Source organism: Gossypium hirsutum, chromosome A05, assembly GCF_007990345.1.
Source record: "Gossypium hirsutum isolate 1008001.06 chromosome A05, Gossypium_hirsutum_v2.1, whole genome shotgun sequence".
Lineage (NCBI taxonomy): Eukaryota > Viridiplantae > Streptophyta > Magnoliopsida > Malvales > Malvaceae > Gossypium > Gossypium hirsutum.
Window position 1 is genome coordinate 13,390,206 of NC_053428.1, and position 23,184 is coordinate 13,413,389.

Sequence of the window (23,184 nt, forward strand, 5' to 3'; positions counted from 1 at the left end):
AAAGAGCTTCCCGCAATCTTTCGCCTTCTATTTCTCTCTCTACTATTTTAATTTATTTGAAGTTTCTGTAGGAGTTGGAGAGAAAAGTTTTCATCTTTATTCCCCTCCATGTCCCCACTGTCCTCCACCCCAATAACTCCTTACAGCCGTTGATTCCTGATAGTCATCACATCATATCGTCAGCTCTCCCTCCACTCCATCACTGCCTGCCTTCTTTTATTACACGCCCCTCGGTTTTTTTTTCCATTGTTTTTCTTTTTCTTTCCTTTATTTTACTTGCTTTTTTTTGGGTAAATTGTATTGTGAAGTCAAGGGTGTTCTTTTTCCATTTTAATCTTAAATTGAGTGTTACCGAGTGATAGAAAAAACGGAGACTAGGTTTTTCCTTCTAATTTGGTTTTTATTTAAATTCGGCTGCAATGGAGCCGCGAGTTGGGAACAAGTATAAGCTCGGTCGAAAGATCGGCAGCGGATCGTTTGGAGAGATCTATCTTGGTTTGTGCTTATTCGTATTATTATTATTATTATTTTGTTGCCTTTTGAAGTTCTGTTTTTTTTTAATGACAATTTCCTTTTATATTTTAGGTACCAATATTCAAACGAATGAGGAAGTTGCAATTAAGCTTGTAAGTTTTTTCTTCTTTCAAGTTCTTCGACTTTTTATGTTAATTTGTTTGGTTTTTCATTGCAATTTTTTATTAGTGTCTTAGTGAACAACGAAAGAAAACCTTCTAGGGTTTAACGGTAGATAAGCAGCTATATAGCTTTTCTTTTTGCCTCCTAATGCTGTTAGTGTTAAGAATTGTTTGTCAATGGTAATTTTACTGCCAAGTATGGTAATGATTCTGTAGAGACAGTAGAAAAGTATGTATCGCTTACTTCGACTTTTAGTTATTCAGATTATTTTATTGGGGTTATAGTTTGCCTTGAATTTTAAGCTTTATTAGGTTATAGTTTACGTTGTGTACCCTATTCACAGGGATTAGATTTGTGTTTATCTACTGGTTTACTTAAAGCCACTTGCATGTCGTGAACAAGGACATGTGGGTTTTGCATATATTTCATAATATCATTGAACTGTAGAGCTTGAATCATGCCATTATCATCCAGAGCGTTTAAATAATAATGATTTGAGCAGTTTTCGTTGTGAGCTTCTCCCAAGCTCAACTGCATGATAGCATATTGAAGTTGAACTCTCCAAGCCAGTGGTGATTCTATTGATATTTTAGTGATCAAATGATAATCATACATCTGAATGAATCTAGGTAGTATGACTTTCGTCTGACTGTTGTGTGTACTAAAAAATGTTTCCCTTATAAGGTATCGATAATGCAATTTATTCCGCAACTTTCTTTTGTTTATAGTGTTTTCAATTGCACGGATTGTGTTTAGAAATTGATGATATTTTGTTTTGCTCAGGAAAATGTGAAGACCAAGCATCCACAGTTGATGTATGAATCGAAGTTGTATAAAATACTTCAGGGAGGAAGTAAGGACTACTTTTCCTGCTTGTTGAGTTTTTGAAATAGGAAGAGTTTGATTTGCTCTATTCTGCCTATTTGTTTTCTACAATTAAATGTCTACTTCTATCTTTGGCAGCTGGAATTCCAAACGTGAGATGGTTTGGCGTTGAAGGTGACTATAATGTCCTTGTGATGGATTTACTTGGACCTAGTCTTGAAGATTTATTCAACTTCTGCAGTAGAAAATTGTCACTCAAAACTGTTCTCATGCTTGCAGATCAGATGGTAAGTTTTCCTACATTATTTATTCTGGTATGTTTTCTTAGAGCTTCACTAATTGTTTTTGGTAATTGCACATTCTCATCAGATCAATCGAGTTGAATTTGCTCATTCAAAATCATTTCTGCATCGAGATATCAAGCCAGACAATTTCCTCATGGGTCTAGGGAGGCGTGCAAACCAGGTCTACATCATTGATTTTGGTCTGGCTAAGAAGTACAGAGATACTTCAACCCATCAACATATTCCTTATAGGTTAGTTCATTTGAGTACTCTCAGCTGGTGGTTTTTTTAATTATTTGAAGTTGAATGGTGCTTCTGAAGTTATGTCAGTTGATACGATTTTTATATGACAAAGTTGTTTATGGTTTTTTATGATATTTGGCTTCCTATAAAGGTTGCTTATATTACTGTATTAGGACATTGAGCTTTTTTAATTTTTCCACTGAAATAAACTTGTTTAAGGTTGCTTATATATTGGGCTTTCTATCAAGGTTTTAAGTTTGAATGAATTAGAATTATTAATAGCTACTTTTGTCTCTCTCTCTCTCTCTATATATATGTATATATAAATCTTTTTCTGTTTCATCTCAATTCTAGTGTATGTCTTTTGCCTTTTTCTATTTTGATTCTTCTCCCCTCAGGTTTAACACTTCTTATTCTTGTCTTCCCCCCTTCATCTTGCACCTAGATGTTGGGCTAATCTTCAGCAACATCATTTCTGCTTTTTTCAGATGGCTGTCCATTTTCTGTTTGTACTTTATAAAATTTGATATGAGAAGTTATTTCATTGGAATAGGTTATCACTACTGAGCACTTAGTTGTTAAAGTTGAATGCTTCCATATGTAGATCCGTGAGCTTTTATCAATAATTATTACAGTACTTATGCTGTTATTGTTTGTTGTTTAATGTTCAAAATTGAATGCTAAATGAGGCTCACCATTTCTCCAACAAAACCTTTAATATTTAATATTGAATGTTAAAAGAATTTAAGAGTTTTCCAGGTACAACCTTTATGTACTATACTGATTTTGTGAGTCTAAATTATAAATCTATGACATTTGGATTAAAATTTTTTTGATGTGCTTGTATTTATTACAGAGAAAATAAGAATCTGACAGGAACTGCAAGATATGCAAGCATGAACACTCACCTTGGAATTGGTAGGACATTCTTTTCAATTTCAACCTTTTTTTTCATTTGTCAGATAACCTGGAGAGTGATTGTTAAATATTTCATTCTAGCTTGCACTACTAACTCATTTGCTGTATCATTCTATAGAGCAAAGCCGGAGGGATGATTTAGAGTCACTTGGATTTGTTCTAATGTATTTTTTAAGGGGAAGGTAACTATCATCCTCCGCTTTTATCTCACATAGAGCAAAGCTGTCGGGATATTTTAGTTATAACCCAGTGTCTGCAGTCTTCCTTGGCAGGGACTGAGAGCTGGAACTAAGAAGCAAAAGTATGACAAGATCAGCGAAAAGAAAGTATCAACTTCTATTGAGGTAAATTATTGTCTGATTATAGCTGTGCTTCTCATACCTTTTTCAGCAACTTGATTCTGTGTGTAAAACTTACTGGTTTTTTCTTAGGCCTTGTGTCGAGGTTATCCTAGTGAATTCGCATCCTACTTCCATTACTGCCGATCCCTACGGTTTGATGATAAACCAGATTATTCTTATTTAAAGCGCTTGTTCCGAGACCTCTTCATTCGTGAAGGTCAAAACTTTTATATGCCCGCTGTTCTTTCCTTTCTTTTTCCTTCTCTTTCTGTAAGATGTAATACTTGACTGTAACTTTAGATCTTGAAATAATATTCTATGAAGCTTTTCCTCAAGTTGTTAGCTTTTCTGCTTAATTCAGGTTTCCAGTTTGATTACGTGTTTGATTGGACAATCCTAAAGTATCAGCAATCTCAGATTGCCAATCCTCCTACCCGTGCTCTTGTAAGTTGTTTGCCAAACCATGTAACTTAATGGTATCTAGCTTCTTTGCACCACCTTCAACTAGTTTTTATTGATTGTATGTTGCATTTTTAAATGTTTTCCAGGGCCCTGGTGCTGGAACTAGCTCTGGCTTACCTCCTGCAGGTGCAATTGCTGATAGGCAGTCAGGCATGTTCTATTTTTCTTGCTCCTGAGTTTGTCTGGTCATATATTGCAATAGGTTTTTTTTTTTGCTTGATTATTTCTTTCATTTATGTATATTCAGTCACATAGTATTTTTAGATAATGCCCCATGGTCTATCTGGAGCAACATGATGATATGGTAGATTTTTCACAGGTGAAGAGACCAGACCTTCTGGTTGGTCTTCAGCAGATCCTACACGCAGGAGGCATTCTGGCCTGATTGCAAATTCTGGAAGTTTAGCTAAACAAAAAAGTCCAGTAGCTAATGATCTTTCTGCTGCTAAAGATCCTATGGTAATAATTAGTATTATTTCTCCTCTTGGGTAGATCTCCCATAGGTTTTGCCTGTTTCTCATTGTGTAATACCGTTTTTGACATTATGATTTAGAAAAATTGGTTTCTCTAAAAATAATCCTGCATCTTTGTGCTACTAGAAGAATCCCACCCTCCATCTTTCCTTTCTCTACTTTTCCAACAAAAATTGTTGTATGATGGTAGCTGATGTTGAATGCCCTTTCCCTTGACTTGTGCAGTTGTCTAGTTCTAATTTCTTGCGTTCAAGTGGATCTTCGAGGCGAGCTGCTGTTTCTAGCAGTCGTGATGCCGCAGCAATCGCAGTTAGTGACTCTGAACGCTCTCACTTTCGTACAACCGATGCAACTGCAGGGCCGTTCCAGAAAATCTCCAGTGGGCAAAGAAACTCGCCTGTGTTATCATCAGAGAACAAGCGGCCATCTTCTGGTAGGAACACCTCAAATATAAATAATGTAGAGTCTGCTGTGAGGGGCATTGAAAGCCTGCATTTTAGAAACGAAGAAAGGTTACACTATTAGCGTACTACCTACTCAGCCTGCCTGAATCTCCTGCTGCCAACAAAATCTATGATGGCATACTTGGAGCAGAAGCTGTTCTGTTTATTGTGTTTTTATAAAAATCTGAGACGAGACGACTGAAGTTGAGAATTATAACTGTAAGTAGTAATAAAGAGAGAATGAATGAGGAAGAGTGGGATGTCCAATGATAGAAATTATAAAAACCTAGGGCACGGTACTTTTGTCTAAATATATACAGCTTTCCTTTTTTTAATCTTTGCTACCTTCTCTGTTGAATGTACTCGTGTAGATCATGTAACATATTTTAAAATTCATACGCAGGCTATTTGTAGGGTTTTTTTTATATCAATATTGTAATTTGCTTTTATTAATTTACTGTAGGAAATCGTCATATCATGCTACATCATAATAAACGGCTGTATACAACAATTGCCGAAAATTTTAACCAACATCTAAAAATAGCAGGTTCTTGAACAAGATATTCATTATTGGGAAGAGAGGTTCACTTTAAGTATTAAATATTAATGCAACATCAATAGCATTAAAAAATATCCATGGAATCGGTTGGTCTACACCATTCGGATTTCAGGTCTGGGTACACTAATCATGTGGTTATGATTTTAAATCTTGTTTATTTATTTAGTGGGGTTAGCTGGCACCTGATGAGCCATATTCAAAATCAAAATTTGAGTTTCCATTTTATTTTATTCAAACCTTATGAAAAAGTAAAAAGAATGAGATTGAAAAAGAGAGTTCAAATCTTCTATTAATTCTTATGAATTGCTTTTATCTCATTCATCTAAATTGATGGTCCACCAATAATTAGAAACAAGATCATTGACGATGGCAGATTATCAAGACCCTCTTTAGATAGAATGCAATCTAAGGAAATGAATTAAAATGTTCAATTTCGCTGAGGACCTCAATCTCACTAATTTGAGAAATACGTACTCAGATCATCTATAATTAAAATTCTACAAAGTATACTTTATGCTCTATATATTGTAAAAGCTTATGAAAAATTCCAGATTCAAGGAAATTTCGCATATCCCAAAGTTGCCATTCACCGACATAGTCAAACACAAACCCCAACGAAGAAGAAAAAGAAAAATCGAGACAAGCAGCTGAGAATCAGCGCCACCCATACAATACATAGTCTTTGATCCACCTAAAGCTTTTCCTTAGAGACCCTTTCATCTTGCCTTCAACCGCGTAAACCTTGTAACCAGCAACCCTTTTCTTCCTCTGCAGCTCCGGATCATTGAAGCTCCATGATTTTGAAGAAGACCCAAAAGTGCTTTTGCTTTTCTTCATCTTAATTTCCTTGCCCAGCTGATTTGGTGGTTGAACAGAGTTGGCATAATTGGCACTGTAGCATCTGAGGTCTTGCATGTTCCTTGGCCCTCCTTCTTTAGCTTGATAGTAGTAGCTATCCATCTGCATCTCACCATCCCTGTATGATTTGGATCTGAAACCCTCCATAAAGCAAAGAAATGAATGGGGAGGTGTGGAAAGGGATGAAGTTGCGGCAGTGGGTTTGTTTTTTTACTTGGATTGAGACAGAGAAGGGGGGGGGGGGTTAAGTGGGAACAGCTCAAGTGGGGGTGCTTATGGGCTTTAGTGTTGGCAATTATTTTTTTTTCGTGGGTGGAGCCTTTTGACATTTTCTACTTTTATATTATCTTACAAGGCAGTCGGCCATTGCACGAGGGCAGGCAGCTTATTTTGAATGGTCATTGGTGTGTACTTGCCACCTGTGATGGTGTCCATCCTTGACACTGATAATGAAGAGCGTCTTCTAGATGGAAGGAAATCAAGGTATACATATTTCTATTGAAGTTGAAAAAGGGATATGAGATTGTGTAAAATAATAATATTTGATTGGGTTGTGAATTTTATGCAACTGTTAAAATATGGGTTGTCCTCACTCACCCTGCTAGATGGTGATGAGTGATGACTTTTGAGTTTTGAGTACAGAGCTACTGTTGTGGGTCACATTATCTGCTCTTTTTTTTCACGAATTGAACCATATGTACATACATACAATCAAAAAAATGAGAGTAAACAGTAAAACACAGACAAGGCTACAACAGCCAACAGCTCAGCCCAACGCTTCTCTATGGAAATCAAACCTATTATTTGGTGGGAGACGCCATTGCCCAAACGTTCTTCACCGATTGGATATATTGTTAGTTTGAAGTGACTACTCTTCAGGTTGTTAAATTAAAAAATACAATTTAAATCAATTTTTAGCCTAATTTATTTAAATGCATCCATACTAATATATCGATCAATTAATTCAGTCCATGATAAAAAGATCAACAAACTAAAAGGAGAAAATAATAAAAATGAGTTTGGCGTACCTAAGCTCCCTTTAAAATGGAATTATTCAGAGACAAACCAAAACACAAAATACAAACAATGACCAACACAACTGGAAAGGCAATGAACTCATCAGGTCAAAGGTAGGCGCAGCAGACAACTAAGCTCTACTAAACCCACGGTGACCAAACATGATATAAATCCACCCAAGCTTGAATAACTTACAAGGAAAAAAGGGGACAGATTCCAAAAACCCCTAGCCGCACTAGAATACCAAATAAAGATAAACCAACAGCAAAGAAGTGGGCAAAACTGGACAATCATTATCTGGAAAATGTGCAGGAACCATATCATTAAAATGGTCAAATATGTTTTTAAGAACAACATTAACTTAAGAAACTAGAAAGGAAGAAAAAAAAAAAAAAAGAAACAAGAAAAGCGCACGTTAAAATAGGACTTGCAAAACAACAAAACCCTTTGCCTCAAATAATCTTTCAAAAAAGGTAATCTCATCAAAGGAGATCAGCGACGTTTGACGGCAGCTCCTCAATGATCACATTGTAGAACTTCTGGATGTCATACAGCATTCTCTCGTCATCATTAGTCACAAAGTTAATGGCAACACCTTTCCTTCCAAACCTTCCACTTCGTCCGATACGGTGGAGGTAGTTTTCTGGTTGAGTCGGCAGATCATAGTTTATGACTAGAGACACTTGCTGCACATCAATACCACGAGCAAGGAGATCAGTTGTGATGAGAACACGAGAAGAACCAGAGCGGAATTCACGCATGATGATGTCACGAGTGTTCTGGTCCATGTCTCCATGGGTGGCAGAAACCGTGTGGTCACGGCTTCGCATCTTGTCAGTTAGCCAGTCAACCTTGCGCCTTGTGTTCACGAAAATGACACTCTGGGTGATGGCAAGGGTCTCATAGAGATCACAAAGAGTTTCAAGCTTCCATTCCTCCTTTTCAACATTCACATAAAACTGCTTGATACCCTCGAGGGTGAGCTCATCACGCTTAACCAAAATTCTCACTGGTTTGTTCATGAACTTCCTAGTGATCTCAAGGGCTTCAGGTGGCATTGTGGCAGAAAATACTCCCACCTGAATCTTGGCTGGCAGCAGCTGGAAGATATCGTAGATCTGACAGACACATCAATGTTATAAGAGCACAAATTATCAAAACCAGTGCTTTCCAAAATTGGAATCATTTTAAGGGAACATGAAAAGCGAAATAGCAAACCTGATCCTTAAAACCACGAGAAAGCATTTCATCAGCCTCATCCAAAACAAACATCTTAATATAATCTGGGCGGAGTGACTGCCTCCTCAACATGTCAAAGACACGACCAGGAGTGCCAACAACAACATGAACACCACTTTGAAGAATGCGCTGGTCCTCACGAACACTTGTCCCCCCAACACAAGCATGGACCTTAACACCAAGGTAATCACCAAGTGCCCGCATCACTTTCTCAATCTGTTGTGCCAACTCCCTAGTGGGTGCCAAAACCAGAGCCTGGCATTGGACCATAGCATAATCAAGTTGTTGTAGAATTCCAGAGCAGAAAGTTGCTGTCTTCCCAGTTCCAGACTGTGCCTGCTGAATAACATCAAGACCCTTGCAAAATGGAACAATACCTCGTTGTTGAATTGCAGAAGGCTTCTCAAAACCTTGGAAAATATTGACAAGAGAATCAAGAATTCAGCATAAATTTGACAAAAACAACCAACGGAAAAAAAAATATAAACTTCATCATACATACCATACGCATAGATACCCCTCAGAAGATTCTCTTGAAGTCCCATTGCATCAAAACTGTCATAAACTTCATCATAACTTGTGAAAAAATCATCTCCATCAGTTTGGAGCCTGTCCCATTAGAATTTCCACATGTAAGAATCAGCCCGTTGTAAACCAATCAGCTCCTTTTCCCTCTTTTTTTAAAGGGAAAAAAACATATGCAAAGGGAGGAAAGAATGCAGTCTATAAACAAGAAACTTACAACTCAGTCATTTTCTGATCATATTGGCGAGCATCAAATTGGGATCCTTCCGGTGCCAAACCTGCCATGACTGTGCAGAGGGAAGAAAGAAGAAATTATTATATTCATCTCACCTCCAAAACACAGCTTTTAGTTTAAAGATATAAATGGATACTGGCCAATTCAACAAGGCTGGATTCTGATAAAATCAGTATGCTGAACGGTATATAACCATCAAAAGATATAATCTCCAACATGTAGCGTTGAAAGTTTTTAATGGAATTAAAAGCCAAAGCTTTTCCATAATGAAAAAGATGTCACAGAAGAGCCAAACTTGCACACCAGATGAAGAGAAGCACAAGCATTAACTTCTGATTTAGTATTTGGAGAAGTCATACAAAGAGGCATACAGTCATCTGACATTTGGATCATAAACCCTTTACCACCAGAAACCATATTGCCTACCTCTCCAAAATTCACTAAGGGCCAAGTGCTTAAAAGTAAGGTTTAACACTTTGTTATCACCAAATATCTAAATATTGCTACAAAAGACACATACTGATGGCACTCTCTCGGTCCACAGGAGCACCAAATAATCACTTGTAAGCAGTTAAGTAAACATGTTTCCAACCCTCAATTTACTATGACATAAGTAACTCGGTCAGTATGAAGGGTTTTGTAAAGAAAGTGGTGTAAGATAATAATAATATTAGGCCCATTGTGTAATCCATTCAAACAGTGACAACATATATACCTTTCAACTCAGATCAGAAATACCACATTTGTTAAAAATCAGCCTCAAAATCACCAACCAGTAACTTTAAAACTGAACTATCATCAAACATTTACATCCTAATTTTTTTTTATTTTCCATTACCAAGTAGCAATAATATGCCTAGCTCGGGGAATAAGTGCCAATCATCTCACTCAACTAAATGTAAGATGTCAACCCCAGAGCTGGAAGTTACAATTTTAAGTTAAGATCTGCCCACAATAAGAACAAAAAGCAACGATTTTCATAAACAGAAGCTCGGATAACTAAAGCCTTCCAAGTTCGTACTCTTTGGAACATAAAATACAAACAACAACCCTTTTTGTTCGTCTTTTCTCTTCAAAATCCATCAGTTCTTTTTCTTTAGAGATAAATCCAGCAGGAATGTTTCAAATTTGTTAATTTCTCAAATCTCGAACTAAATATAAAAGAATAAACCTTGCAAGAAAAAAAAGGAACCGGAAAATTCCTGTACACCAACTAGTCAATCTCAAAAACAAAAACCCACGAACATACCAAGTGAAACAGATCAAACTCAGATCCCAAACAGTAAAACTAAATCCAATTAACATCAACAAAGTAAATCCAACAAAAATAAAGCAAAACAGGAAAAAGAAAAACCAATCAATCAAGCCTAATCACCCTGCACACAGAGACAAAAAGAGAATAACAAAGATGGGAAGAGAGAGCAACCTTGAAGCAGATGCAAACAGTAGGAGCGATGGGGAAAAAGGAGTGTAGAAAGGTTGGAAAGAAAGAGAATGAGAGGAAGTGTGTGTGCGTGTGTGTGAGAGAGAGAGAGAGAGGGGAAGAAAGGGTAGTTTTTTGAGCTTTTTTCGGTTGATATTTAGAGAGAGATAGGGTTTCCCAAACTCCTCGGATCTGCGCCGCGGAGTTTTGAGAGAGGAGAGAAGTGTTGATAGAAAACGCAAAGCAGCAATATAAAAGCGTTTTGAGTTGTCTTTTATTAGGTTTTAATGTGATAGATATCTCTTTCTCCTTAGTGGACTAGCTTCCACAACGATCTAACTTCTAATCCAACATCCTCTTCTTTTTCTCCCCTGATTTTCCCTCTTTGCCCTTCTTTTTTTAATTTATTACAATTAAGGACTTGAACTTCAGTTTAAGATGAAATTAAATCCGTTAATACCGTATCTGTAATTTTAATGTTCTGTGTTACTTAACCTGCTCTTTTTCAATCTGTTTTTAATTTAAAATATATGGTAATCACAATTTCAACATTTTTTATTCTTTTTATTTAGTAAATATATAAAATGACAATATCTAACCTTTTCTCAAGCTATATAATTCAAGTTTTAGAAAAAGCAACTGTTTACTTCTTTTACTTTGATGAATAATGCTTTAAATAAAGGTAAATTCCAATTTAATAGAAAACGTTATTTTAGTCCCTTATTTAATTTTTCTTTTTTTTCTCTTTTAATTATTAAATTTATATTTTTTTATCAAATCACCTTAAATTATATGAAAATTTTAATGTTTGTTAACTTTGCTGATGTGGCATACATATAGATTGTCACATAGATGACACATTAGCTTTTAATTATTTTTAAATTTAAAAAAATTAAAAAAAAGTTTGTAATTTTTAAATAAATTTAATTCTTTCTCATTTTTAAAAATAGTTTTCATATTTTTTGAATTTTTAAATTTTAAAAAATTAATCCCACGTTAGCTTTTTATTAGTTTTTAAATTTAAAAAAAATTTAAAAAAAAGTTTGTAATTTTTAAATAAATTTAATTCTTTTTCATTTTTTAAAATAGTTTTCATATTTTCTGAATTTTTAAATTTTAAAAAATTAATTGCTTATGTGTCATCCATATAACAATCCATGTGTATATAATATTAGCAAAGTTAGTAAATGTTAATTTTTCCATCCATTTTGAGGTGATTTAAAAAAAATACAAATTTAATGGCTAAAAAAGACGAAAAATTAAATAAATAACTAAAATGACTTTTTAAAAAAATTTAGAGTGCCAGATAAATATGCCTTAAATAAGTGTTTTTTTTTTCCACAACAACCTTAAAAATTTGAGCAAATTTTCTTAAATATTTATTTTTTAATATTTTATTATATTGCTATAAGATATTTGATAATTCCTTAAGCCTGCTCCTAGAGTCTAAAAACTCCACTGGTAGTGCAGACTTAAAAAATAGGCATGTTTATCTTTTTTTAATATTTTATTCTATTTCTATAAAACACTTGTCAACCCCTAATTCTATTTATGAAGTTTTTAGGGTACTAAATAAATTTTCTTAAATAAAATGTATTTTATGATTTAGTAAAGTTTTACAATTAACGGGGGTTGGTTGTTAATAAATAACAACAAATCATTTTTCTCAAATTCGAATGGGACACCCTTAAAACATTGGCTTTTGCATTTGCATATTCTTTGTATCTATTCCCACTTTTCATATTTAGTCAATGAAAGGTAACCCACAGCTTGAAAAAAAGCCACCAATATTTTTCAAATTTACTTTACAAGACAGAAAAAAAATCTAAAGGAAAAATAGCAATAATCAAACACTTGCAATTTGGGTTTTGAGTAGATTTCTACTATTTCTTTTAAGATTACCTTGTGTTTTGGGGGTCTAAATTCAATAGATAATGTTTAAAGTTTCAGCTTTATGACACACATCATTTACCATTTCGGGTTTTGTTAGTGGAATTTGACTTAGTCAGATAGCGATGGACATTTCTTCTAAACCAAGCAACCAAAAGAGGGGACCGAAGTTTAATCCAACATCACACTCACCATATTCACCTATGCTATTTCATCAATTTAGATTTCATTTATTTTTTAAACAATCAATGATTAACTTTTTAGAATTTTTGAACTTCTTTTTTAACTTAAAATAAGTAACTTAGATATATTATTATTATAATAAGATTTTACAGGGTTCTGATTAAATCATAAAAATGAAGAAAAAATAACTATTTGATTAATTCACGGGTAACCTGAACCTGAAATCTGTTAAATACTTTCTTTTCACTGAAAACCTATTTCTCTCTTTATTTTTAGTGTTGAAACCAGTTGACTTACATAAAAGCTAAACTCCTATTTCTTAATACAAATCCTACTTAATATGATCGACATAATATGATCGACAGATGAGATCTTTAAATAGATGTCACTCTTAAAATGCTCATTAAGCTGCAAAAATGGGCTGAATTAAGCCCAAATATCATCAACTTGAAACCCAAAGTCCATGAGTTTACAGAGCAAAGGACTCGAAACATGTTGGATCCACTAAACGAAAGAGGATCTCCAAGATTATCCAATCAGACTTACAAAACTACACAAATGCATAAATGAAAGACGAAAAAGAGACCAAATAATTGTATTATACAGAAAAGATGATTGATGACAAAACAAGAAGACAATCGTCAAACAACTGAGAAAACCAGAAACCGTAATCAATGTTGAGATTCATCTATTTCAAGCTCCTAGAAATTGAGGCTTAAAGATCATCCATTGCCTATTGTCTACCGAACAAAATAAGTCACAAAAACAGGTCTGTTTATATAGCAACATAGGGTCTAAAACACTAACCAAGGATTGCCATGGTTCAACCAATCAACACTCAACACTAAACTTTCTGACAAGAATTTTCGAAAATAAAACATACCTAAAGAAGTACAAGGCCAAGCTCAGATGGTTTCAGTGTATGCCGTATCCTATAGTTGTAAAGATAATAGTGAAGGCTTCCATCACCTGGCCCAAATTTCAGTTCCTTCAAAAAGGTATCATTATGCATGACATCCAATGCATTGAAAACGTCAAATTCCTTCTGTTTTGCCACAATAAGAGCATCGTTCATCAGTTGAAGCAGAGGGGTCTTTGTACATACATTATAATACGAATATGCTGCCTTCAAAGTCAAATGATTCTTGTTCCCTAGGATCGATGAGGGAAGCGTGTAGAAACTGCAGAAATCAGTGATCTCATGGGTTTCGGAGCTTTCAGCAACATAACTATCAATAACACCCTCAGTAGGAAGAAGCCAATGCTTGACATCATGTTCACTGAAATCAGGTGCAACCACAAACTGACTCAAATAATTCCTGAGTATGCGTGTGACTGCAGGAACATCATGTAGCCCCATTTTCCTGAACCCTGGAGTGACTGTTGATTCAGGTAACTTGTAAAGCTTAATCGTCCGACTCATTGTCATCCTTGGACCAAGTCTGGAAAACCCAACTTCAATCAACTTCTTTGGATTCAAGGATCTATGCCAATATTGACAAGAAGTTATCAGTGTTGGAATAATGATTCCAGCAGTGTATGCTGCTTGCCAGATATTCTCCAAGTGAACCCTCCTTGTCACCTCTTTAATCATAACAGGAGCAAGCCTTTTTGACCTGAGCTTCTTATGAACGCATAGAAAATTAACCTCTGCCATGGTAACAATTTCATCTCGGACCCGGATTCTTGCCGGAACACCTGTAATGAAAGCAACTAACTTCTTGGAACTTTTAACACGGACGCCAATATGCCAGCTCTTAAAATAACCTGGGGGATGAAGGGCCCAGCGTAGAAACTCCTTCGAGTAATTAAACCTAAACATATTCTCATCATCCTCGACATAGTTATTTGCCAGAAGGTTATAAACCTCGGTGCACATTTCGTCCGAGTCAATATCACATGTAATCCATTCATACATGGTTGGAAGATTGTACGGTTCCTGCTTGACTTCCGATAAAGGTGTGGGAGCTTCAATAGGGCCCTCAGGCAAACTAGTGTCTCCCAAGTCTTTGAATTGCCCAACAGGCTGGGATTCCCAAAACTTGTGTCTCTTTTCAAGGCCAAGGGACTCTTGAACTTTCCCAGTTATCTCTTTTCTGAAGGTGAATTTCCATTGGGATTATGGCTTGGGGTTTCTTCAGGTGGACCAGAAGATTTGTTGCTATCAACCATTATGAATTAACTTCAAAGGCAGCCTGAAAGTCAAAGTAAATAACATGTGTATTTTACATTTCTTTATCTTCTATGAAAAAAGATAACGAAGATTGATTAAGCTTCCTTGACGTTGCATAATTGGTAGTAAATTACTAAGGCATAAACGAGATGGAACGACCTTAACTATTACATTACCAAGAAAAACCATAAAAAAATTGAATGAAATTCTTGTTTTGATCAAACAGAGAACATAAAATCTTGATTTTTTCAAAGAAAAGGGAACAAAGCTTTCATATCCAAGATATTAAAACACACTAACTAATAATATTTCCAGTCCTATCTTTCTTTATTTCCCCCCTTTCCAAGCAAACCAACTGAATGGGGAAAAATAGATGGAAAATCCAATTATGGTAAGTGAACAAAGAATATTGAAGATAAATCATGATGCAATTATGTTTTCTTTTACTTGTGTGTGTGCGCACGCGCGTTATCATCAAACAAAAGATGGCCTAGAAAGTGAAAAGTGAAAACCATGCAAATCCAGAAAACCAAACAGAAAATAACTAAATTACCTGATATTGTAAAAATGAATAAGATGGAAATTTTTTGAAAAATTTCCAGGGAACAACTCAAATTGAAGCGGAGATCTAAGAATTTTGAAGCTTCGTCTTGTGAGAGGGCATTGGGAATTTGGAAATAGTAGAAGAAGCGTGTAAGCGGAGCGACGATCTTCTAAGTCCTAATATTTTAATTAAGAATTTAAGGAATAAAATTTCCAAGCATTGTTGGTATATTTGTCATTTCCTATGTTTCATATTTCCATTTAATCAAGTCAGTTAGAATTAAATCTTAAATACTTTTTATTCTTTATAACCGTTTTACGATGGCATTGGGTGTTCATTATTAGAAAAGTAATTTGTTGTATTTAATGGTAAAACCTGAGGCTGGCAGGGCCCAGCCCTTAAAATTAATTTCTTATTTAAATTATTTTATGATTTATAAAAATTAAAATTAATAATAATAAAATTACTATTTTTTTCTTAAAAATAATAAAATTTTAATTTAATCCCTTAAATATTATAAATATATAGACTATTAAAATAATAAAATTACATTTTTACCATCATAAAAATATACTGAATCTCAATAATTTTTTTTAATTTTACTCTTAATTATATCATTGTACTCAACCACTATTGATATTTTATAAATGAAATTATACTACTAGAAAGAGTTTTTTTTTTAATTTTCATATTTTTATAAATGAAAAAAACTTACAATAGTAAGGTTTGAACCATCGAACCTTATAAATTTTAAAAATCACTTTACTATTTTATCAAAAGATTTATTTGATTCATTGTGAGTGTATTCTTGTATTAATAAAACATCATTAATATTAATTAATATATCATATCTTTTCATTTTGTATCATTTAAAGTATATATAATTTGGTCCTTAAAATTATCTATTTGTACTTAATTGATTTTTAATATTTTTTTAACTTAGTTGGTTTCTAAATTTATATTCCATTAATCAAGTTGGTACCTCTGCACTAACATCATTAGTTTGTGCTGGCATGGCACTGCTAGTCAATTTGAGTATGCCACAACTTAAAACACCATATGAAAAACATAAATATAATTTTTTTATTTTTTAAATTTATATTTACCATATGGTAATCTCTCAATATGCCATGTGGCACCACCAAATTAGTTAGTAGTGTCGCATTAGTACAAACTAATGATGTTAGTGTGTAGGTACTAACCTAACTGACGGAATACAAATTTAAAGATGAACTAAGTAAAAAAAAAAATTTAAAACATGTAAATACAAATGAACAAATTTAGAGAAAATAATAAATTATCTCCTAAAAAAATAACAATACTTTTTAAAGATTATGTATGATGCCCTTAACCTGCACAAATTAAAAGTATAAAAAAATTGCAATATTTTTTGAATCAACTTTTATATTATTTAAATCCTTAACTAAATTCATGTAGTAAGTTAACCAAACACCAATTTAATTGAAAATTTTTTAATTTAACTTTACATATTTAAAGTTAATTATATTTTTACAAAAATACTTATGTATTTTTACAAAAATACTTATGTATTTTTACCATTTCTATTAAAACCAGTATTCTAAAATCATTCTTATATTTAGTTTTTATCATTTAACAATAAAAATAATGAAACAACAATTCTATAAAATAATTTATAAAATTTTAATCTTAATCCTCGTTTAATTACCAGAGTTTTGATTTTTTATTTCAAAATATTCGGTATTTAATAAATAATCAAACATGAATATTAGAAAAAATTGCATTAAGAATTTTCAAACATGGATGTATTTAACACAATGGAACATAAAAAATTAAACTTTTTAATTGTTGCATCACATAATTCACTGATCAGTTATGAACTTATATACTGTTACTTCATTAAATAGAATCCACATAAATACATATAGTAAAAATAACTTTGAAATATATATACCCCAATACCGTACACATACGCATACCCAACATTCCGCCCAAATATCATAGATCCCATCCCCTAGTATCCATAGAAATGTAGGCTTTTCATCACTAATGCCATGGGATGGGACTAAAAGAGTTTCTTCATTATTATGATTCTAAAATGTACATTCCCCTTGTCTACATGTTGCTTCCAAAAGTCAAAACTGATTTCCACTCTCGTTATAACGGACTAATTGTACAATAATACCTTGTAATATACTAACTACATGATTCATCATGGATCTTGAATGGTCATAATGCATTTCAGTGCCCATGCATTGATTCATTGAACAAGATCAATGGATTCACAATTCACATACATACACAGATTCCAAAATTTATAAAGAAAAAGACAACTATCACTTACATCCTAGGCAGCTAAAGACTCAAACCAAAATAACAGTTTCCCCTCGTGAACCTGCAAGAACACGAAAAGAATTCATAATTAAGTTCCTGGGTACAAGGAAAAAAAACATATGCCCAAGAAAAGAGTAGAAATGTGCAATTTCACATACATTGTTCATAGATTTCTTTCACTAGCTGAAGCATTGAATCGGTATCTTCAGCCATTTTGGAGACTCTTTCTGCCTCCTTCACGGCCTCAGCGGCTAAAAACGATTTATTTTCAGCTTCAGCAACTTTATAGGCTGTTGTGATGGCTGCTTCTTCTACTGTTTCACCAGAACCTATTGCACCAGAATTCTGCCGTAGGCGTACGTCTTTTTGTTTAGGGGTAGGTGTTTCTGTTCCCATCAAGGTATCTTCTCTGATCTTGTAGCAATTTTGTACCTGCATTGGAAGGTTTTAACATTAAGATGCATACAGCATCCACCATAGAATCCTCTTTTCCATTAAATCATTCAATAATGTAATACAACATCAAATTCTTGCATCTAAACTAATTATCAAAACCCGAGGTTGCTAGCAGGTCATCCCCAGAATCAATCTGCTAATAGTCATCTTTTAAATACATAAAAGGTAGGAGAGCTTCAACAGCGGAGTCAAAATTTGTCTTCTTTAACAAGATAAGATGACAATTCTGGAGGTCAGTCTAGAGGTTCTTATCCAGTTCAACTGATGTGAATGTGCAGAAAACAATTAAAACCTGAACAATTTATTATATTATTTTCCCTTTCCTGCAAAGTTTAGATTAGTATAGGAAAATGCCAGCTGTTGAAACAAGTTTGGCATCATGTTTAGCAAACTCCAAATGACCATATAAATGGAGAAAAGTGGCTAAACTGTCAATCATGAAGGTGAAATACCCATTATAGAGTCACAATTACCTTTTCCAGTTTGCCTTGTGAAACAAGTCTTCTCAGCCTTGAACTTAGTAACCTTCTAAAATTTGGTGGAACCTCATGCCTTTGCTGCAGCATGTAAATCAAACCAGTTAGTATCCATATTCCCAAACATGCATTAATAAATAGGCAGTGATCACTGGTCCAAACACACACATACTTGCAAAAGGAAGACAAAGGCACACCGAGATAAAACATAAATATTCCAGTTTCACAATTTTAAGGAAAGAAGGATCTGTTGTGCCTGTAAAAGCAAATTATAGCACTGTTCTTTTTTCATAAATGAAGTTTAAGAATTCAACTACTATATATGAGGGAGAAACGCCAGAATTTTTGGGAAGGATTCAGTTAAAGGTCCTCTAAAAACAACGCTCTCCTTCAGAGATCAACAACCAGATGATAGGTCTAGAAAACAAAGCATTTACGAAAAGCGAAAAGTGTGGCCAATGAGGCCTTAGCTTAATGGCAAGGTTGAGGCCCTAAGAACTTTGTGATCCCAAGTTTCAGTCTCACCCTGTGTAAATCATGTAGGGATTCTTAGTTCAGATTTATTTTGGTTAGTTCCACCATGCGTGAGCCCATCCAAAATTATTCTGGTTTAGGTTGGATATATTCCAGTTATCAATCCGGTCGTGCTTTTTATTCTTGATTCTAGTTATAGTTAATTGGCTGTAGTGACTGTAATTGAGTTTGTACTTGATAATTGTTCTTGTAACCTCTTCAAAAAAAAAAAAAAAAACAAAAAAAAGTGTTTCTAACATTTCTATATACAAGCTGATATCAGCTGAAAGCTACAGAATCCCAGCTCCGGGAAAACACCTAAGATTATTCAATCCTGTCTTCTACATTAAAACAAAACAACATAAATTTCAGCATTCAGCATGTTAGCATTACGGTCATGCAGTCGAATCATCTAGTGCAATGTTAGGTACCTGTGTGTACAGAATTCAGGTACCACTGCGTGTTTGGGAGGAAATTTAACATGTTGTAATCCTGCTCTAAACTCTGAAGCACAATTTGCTCGCTAATATTTAGATATTACAACTACCTCAACATACGATATACATGAGTTACAGCTAAAAAGAGGGGAAGAAAAAGAAGAAACAAAACCCATCTCACCTCAATGTAGCTTACAATTGCACTTATATCACATCCATTTGTATCTTTAATGGTTGAAAGGGCTTCAAAAATCATTGTGTTATACCTGGTATGATGGAAATAAAAAGAAGAGAAATAGCATCAAGTGCATATTGAAGCAGGGAACATAGCATATTTATCAAGCTACCTTAACACAAAGCAAACTGAACACTCTGAATCTTGAGAAATAAATGGGCGAGACTATACTAATCATATTATATGAAATTCCATTAAACTTGCACATTAAGGCAATGCAGCATCAATTTTGGAAAACACAAAAAACTATGAAATCATTCAAAAGTAAAATTCAACTTAAACCTGCTAACCACAGTAAAGAAGAAAATCATACATAGAGGGGTTTTCAGATTTTGAATTAACCATGAAAAAAAAAATTCAGATAAAATTCATTATAAAATCCAAAAGGCTTTAGGGATGTTTTATTCCACTTCTCACACCACAGGTATGAGAAGATCAGTCATCAACACAGATGTCTTTCAAATAGAGAACAGAAAGAATAGAAATACAAACCTAGGAGCATTCTTCCCGTCTATGCCGTTGTTTGAAGAATCACCCACAACAGTATCAGAAGTTACATTGTGAGCACGCAACGCAACTGGAGCAGAAGAATTGGGAGTGTTGGGAAGGGAAGCAACAATGGCTTTTACCTTGGGTGCTCTTGATTTGTCTCTGGCACCTTGAGTAGAAGTACTAACACTCAAATTCCGCCATTTATCCTGCAAATGAGTGCAAACATGAGAAAACCATATAGGTTGACCACAACATAGGAAAGCTATGAAGAACTTAAAATTCACCAAAACTGAGCAATAATTACATGGAAATCAAAACTAGAATTAACAAATATTTTGTACTTGGTGTTGAGTTCCGACAGTCTTATGAATATGCATTAGGTTCTTAATGACGAAGGCCCCTGTAAGCTTATATCACCTATCACTGCAATGAACCCACTACAAATTCCCAAATACTTACAAAGCTTTAGCAAGCCTAAATGTTTGATATCATGTAGAACAAAACATTTATTCCCTTTAAGAATTTAAATTGCTATATGCAGCATCACTTAATATGAATTAGGGTAAGATGTTTAGTAGTTTAAGCTTTAACCAAACCACGTGCATTGTACAAACATTCAAGAATTGATTTTAACTTAAACCTCTCACCATTCAACTAAAGTCAAACTCAAGGTAAGATTTCTTGATGTAAAATATCATCTCAATTAAAACAACGTAAAAAAAAAATTGCTACTTATCACAAAATAATCCCTGTAACCAAACAACAAAACAGAGCAAACATAGCATTAGAGGAAAAAGTAAAACGATTTTAAATCCAAAAATCAACTGAAGACAAACAAACAAAAGAAAACGAAGAACCTTGAGGTCAATGTTGGAGCGGTGAGTGAGGAAAGGGGCAAATTCGGGATCTTTAAGGATGTTCTTCCACTTTCCAGGACCGTGTTTGGTGATTCCGGCCAGAAGCGCCTCCTCTTCCTCCGCCGTCCACTTTTGTTTCTGGTTTCCCATTCTAACCCTTCTCGCTTTGTGTGTCTCTCCCACCCTCCTCTATAAACCCTAAAACACCAAGAAGAAACTATACTTTGTTGTTACGTAGCTGCTTGGGGGAAGGGGGGTTATTATTATTAAAAATAACGGTTAATGGTTAATACTTATCCTAATAAAAAATAGAAGGATTAATCAACAATTTTCCTAAATTCTAACACTACTTATTAGTATTTATTTTATTCACAGTTAATAGCAATGATTAACCTTCTAAAATATTAAAAAGAAAATGATTAATGATGAAAAATTAATACTTAATGCTAATAAAAAATAAAATAATTAATCAAAAAATTTTCTAAATTCTATCATAATTTTTTATTATCCAACATCGATAGTAATGACTCCGTCGATAACAATAACTAATCACTTAAAACACAACGAAAATTAAATCTCTAATCTCATAATTAAGAGAAATATTACCAAATAAATTAAATCATGAATCGTTTTCTTCTCAAGCATCGTTATTTGCCCGCTATTTTTTGACATAACACTAACAAATACGGTAAACCTATGAACATGTGCAAGCAACAAAGCTTGGAACACGTGGACTGAATGTTATAAATAATTATAAATAATACAAATAATTATATAAAATTATGTATGTCATTTCTTGACCAGTGAGACCAAGCCAATTTGAAACTTGGGCTTGGAGTTATTTTAAAATAAGATTGTGATTTTACCTAATTCATTTTTTTTGGTATATTTTATATTTGTTTCTAATACATGTCTAAATTTTATAATTTTTTTCTCAATTGATATTTATAATATCACGATAATTATAAGGTCTTATTTATTGCAATTTGAGTTTGTGCTTATAAAAAAAAGAAACTAAACCCTATGACCACATTTTATAGAATGAAAGGTGAAGGGTTAAATTGCTCCAAATAAAGACAATATAATTAAACTTGATTAAAGGTTTGTTCGATGTGAAAATAATTTTTGGAATATGTTTTTTTTTAATACTTCTTGGTATTTGAGGTAAAAATTTAGAAATCTATTTTCCAAAAACTGTTTTTAGTGGCATAAATTTAGTTACATAGTTCTATTTACATTCAAATTAAATAATAACTTTAAATGCTTAAATACAATTTAATACACTAAGTAAAAATATTTTAGTTACAACATTTTTCTCAAATGCATCAAATATATAACTATTAAACACAATTATATATTCAAAACAAACCACAATAGTATAACTTTCCAATATTTTGCATACCAAATAAACATATACAAACTTGCATAACAATATATCTAAAAAAATTATATTCTAACCAATATATATAAAAATACACAATAAGTTCACATATCGAATCAATGTATCACGGGGACGGCTTGTGAGATGGAAATGGAGATGCATTGGGTGTTGGATGCATATTTGAGTAATGCTGTTACATTGGGAGATTTCAAAATAGGAAGTGGAATAGATTATTTTGATGCAGTTTTAGGGGCTTCTAGTTCTTCATTGCTGCCACAATTTTCTGACAATCGAGGCTTTAATTATTTACGCATTATAAAGCAAAGGTAGATATTAATTGGTCACCTAATATTATTCCTTCAGTTTTTGGTGTTGGAAGACATCCATTATTATTTTTTTCATCACTAAATGATGAAATAATTAAGTTGAATGAATTGAAGAAACGTAGTTTTGATTGAAATTCTAGAATGTCTTGATGTTAAAAGAATAAATTAAGTTACTAAAGTTTAACTATTAAATAGAAAAATAATATTGTATTAAATACAACAAAGTTTTAAGTTTAAAAGTTATTTAACATCTACTGTCTTTCCGTGAGATTATGCAACATGAAAATATTGAACTCAATAGATTTTTTTTTCATTTGCGGAACATTTAGTATTAGTGCATATTATTGTATTTCTATATAAACAAATTATTCAATTCTTTAAAGCAAATTTATTTTAAATCTAACTCATGCTAGGTGATAAAATAATA

At 33.4% G+C, this 23,184-nt stretch overlaps 4 protein-coding genes, 1 non-coding gene and 1 pseudogene across 5 annotated transcripts; 1 reads left to right on the plus strand and 5 right to left on the minus strand.

Moving 5' to 3' along the window:
- Positions 1-2: 2 nt before the first annotated feature.
- Positions 3-5,050, plus strand: LOC107958401 (casein kinase 1-like protein 2). Its single transcript, XM_016894164.2, has 13 exons — positions 3-495; positions 586-626; positions 1,420-1,489; positions 1,600-1,748; positions 1,831-1,997; positions 2,845-2,906; positions 3,025-3,088; positions 3,166-3,250; positions 3,338-3,464; positions 3,609-3,691; positions 3,796-3,859; positions 4,029-4,168; positions 4,408-5,050. The coding sequence occupies exons 1-13, from the start codon at positions 420-422 to the stop codon at positions 4,705-4,707; spliced, it is 1,428 nt and encodes a 475-aa protein (XP_016749653.1). The 5' UTR covers positions 3-419; the 3' UTR covers positions 4,708-5,050.
- Positions 5,051-5,707: 657 nt separating this feature from the next.
- On the minus strand, positions 5,708-6,757 carry LOC107958402 (uncharacterized). Its single transcript, XM_016894165.2, has one exon. It carries the CDS (start codon positions 6,187-6,189, stop codon positions 5,839-5,841), a length of 351 nt encoding a protein of 116 aa, XP_016749654.1. The 5' UTR covers positions 6,190-6,757; the 3' UTR covers positions 5,708-5,838.
- Positions 6,758-7,352: 595 nt separating this feature from the next.
- Positions 7,353-10,813, minus strand: LOC107958403 (eukaryotic initiation factor 4A-10). Its single transcript, XM_016894166.2, has 5 exons — positions 10,485-10,813; positions 9,041-9,110; positions 8,801-8,907; positions 8,278-8,708; positions 7,353-8,177 (listed from the first exon to the last, which is right to left on the minus strand). The coding sequence occupies exons 2-5, from the start codon at positions 9,106-9,108 to the stop codon at positions 7,542-7,544; spliced, it is 1,242 nt and encodes a 413-aa protein (XP_016749655.1). The 5' UTR covers positions 9,109-9,110; positions 10,485-10,813; the 3' UTR covers positions 7,353-7,541.
- On the minus strand, positions 9,332-9,436 carry LOC121230185 (small nucleolar RNA snoR98). The gene has a single exon (XR_005928132.1). It is a non-coding gene; the product is annotated as a small nucleolar RNA snoR98 (small nucleolar RNA).
- Positions 10,814-13,135: 2,322 nt separating the features above from the next.
- Positions 13,136-14,749, minus strand: LOC107958405 (glycylpeptide N-tetradecanoyltransferase 1-like; annotated as a pseudogene).
- A 2,561-nt stretch (positions 14,750-17,310) lies between these two features.
- LOC107958406 (telomere repeat-binding factor 4) lies at positions 17,311-21,318 on the minus strand. Its single transcript, XM_016894167.2, has 6 exons — positions 21,051-21,318; positions 20,194-20,399; positions 19,648-19,732; positions 18,514-18,597; positions 17,743-18,016; positions 17,311-17,645 (listed from the first exon to the last, which is right to left on the minus strand). The coding sequence occupies exons 1-6, from the start codon at positions 21,198-21,200 to the stop codon at positions 17,614-17,616; spliced, it is 831 nt and encodes a 276-aa protein (XP_016749656.1). The 5' UTR covers positions 21,201-21,318; the 3' UTR covers positions 17,311-17,613.
- Between the last annotated feature and the right edge of the window lie 1,866 nt (positions 21,319-23,184).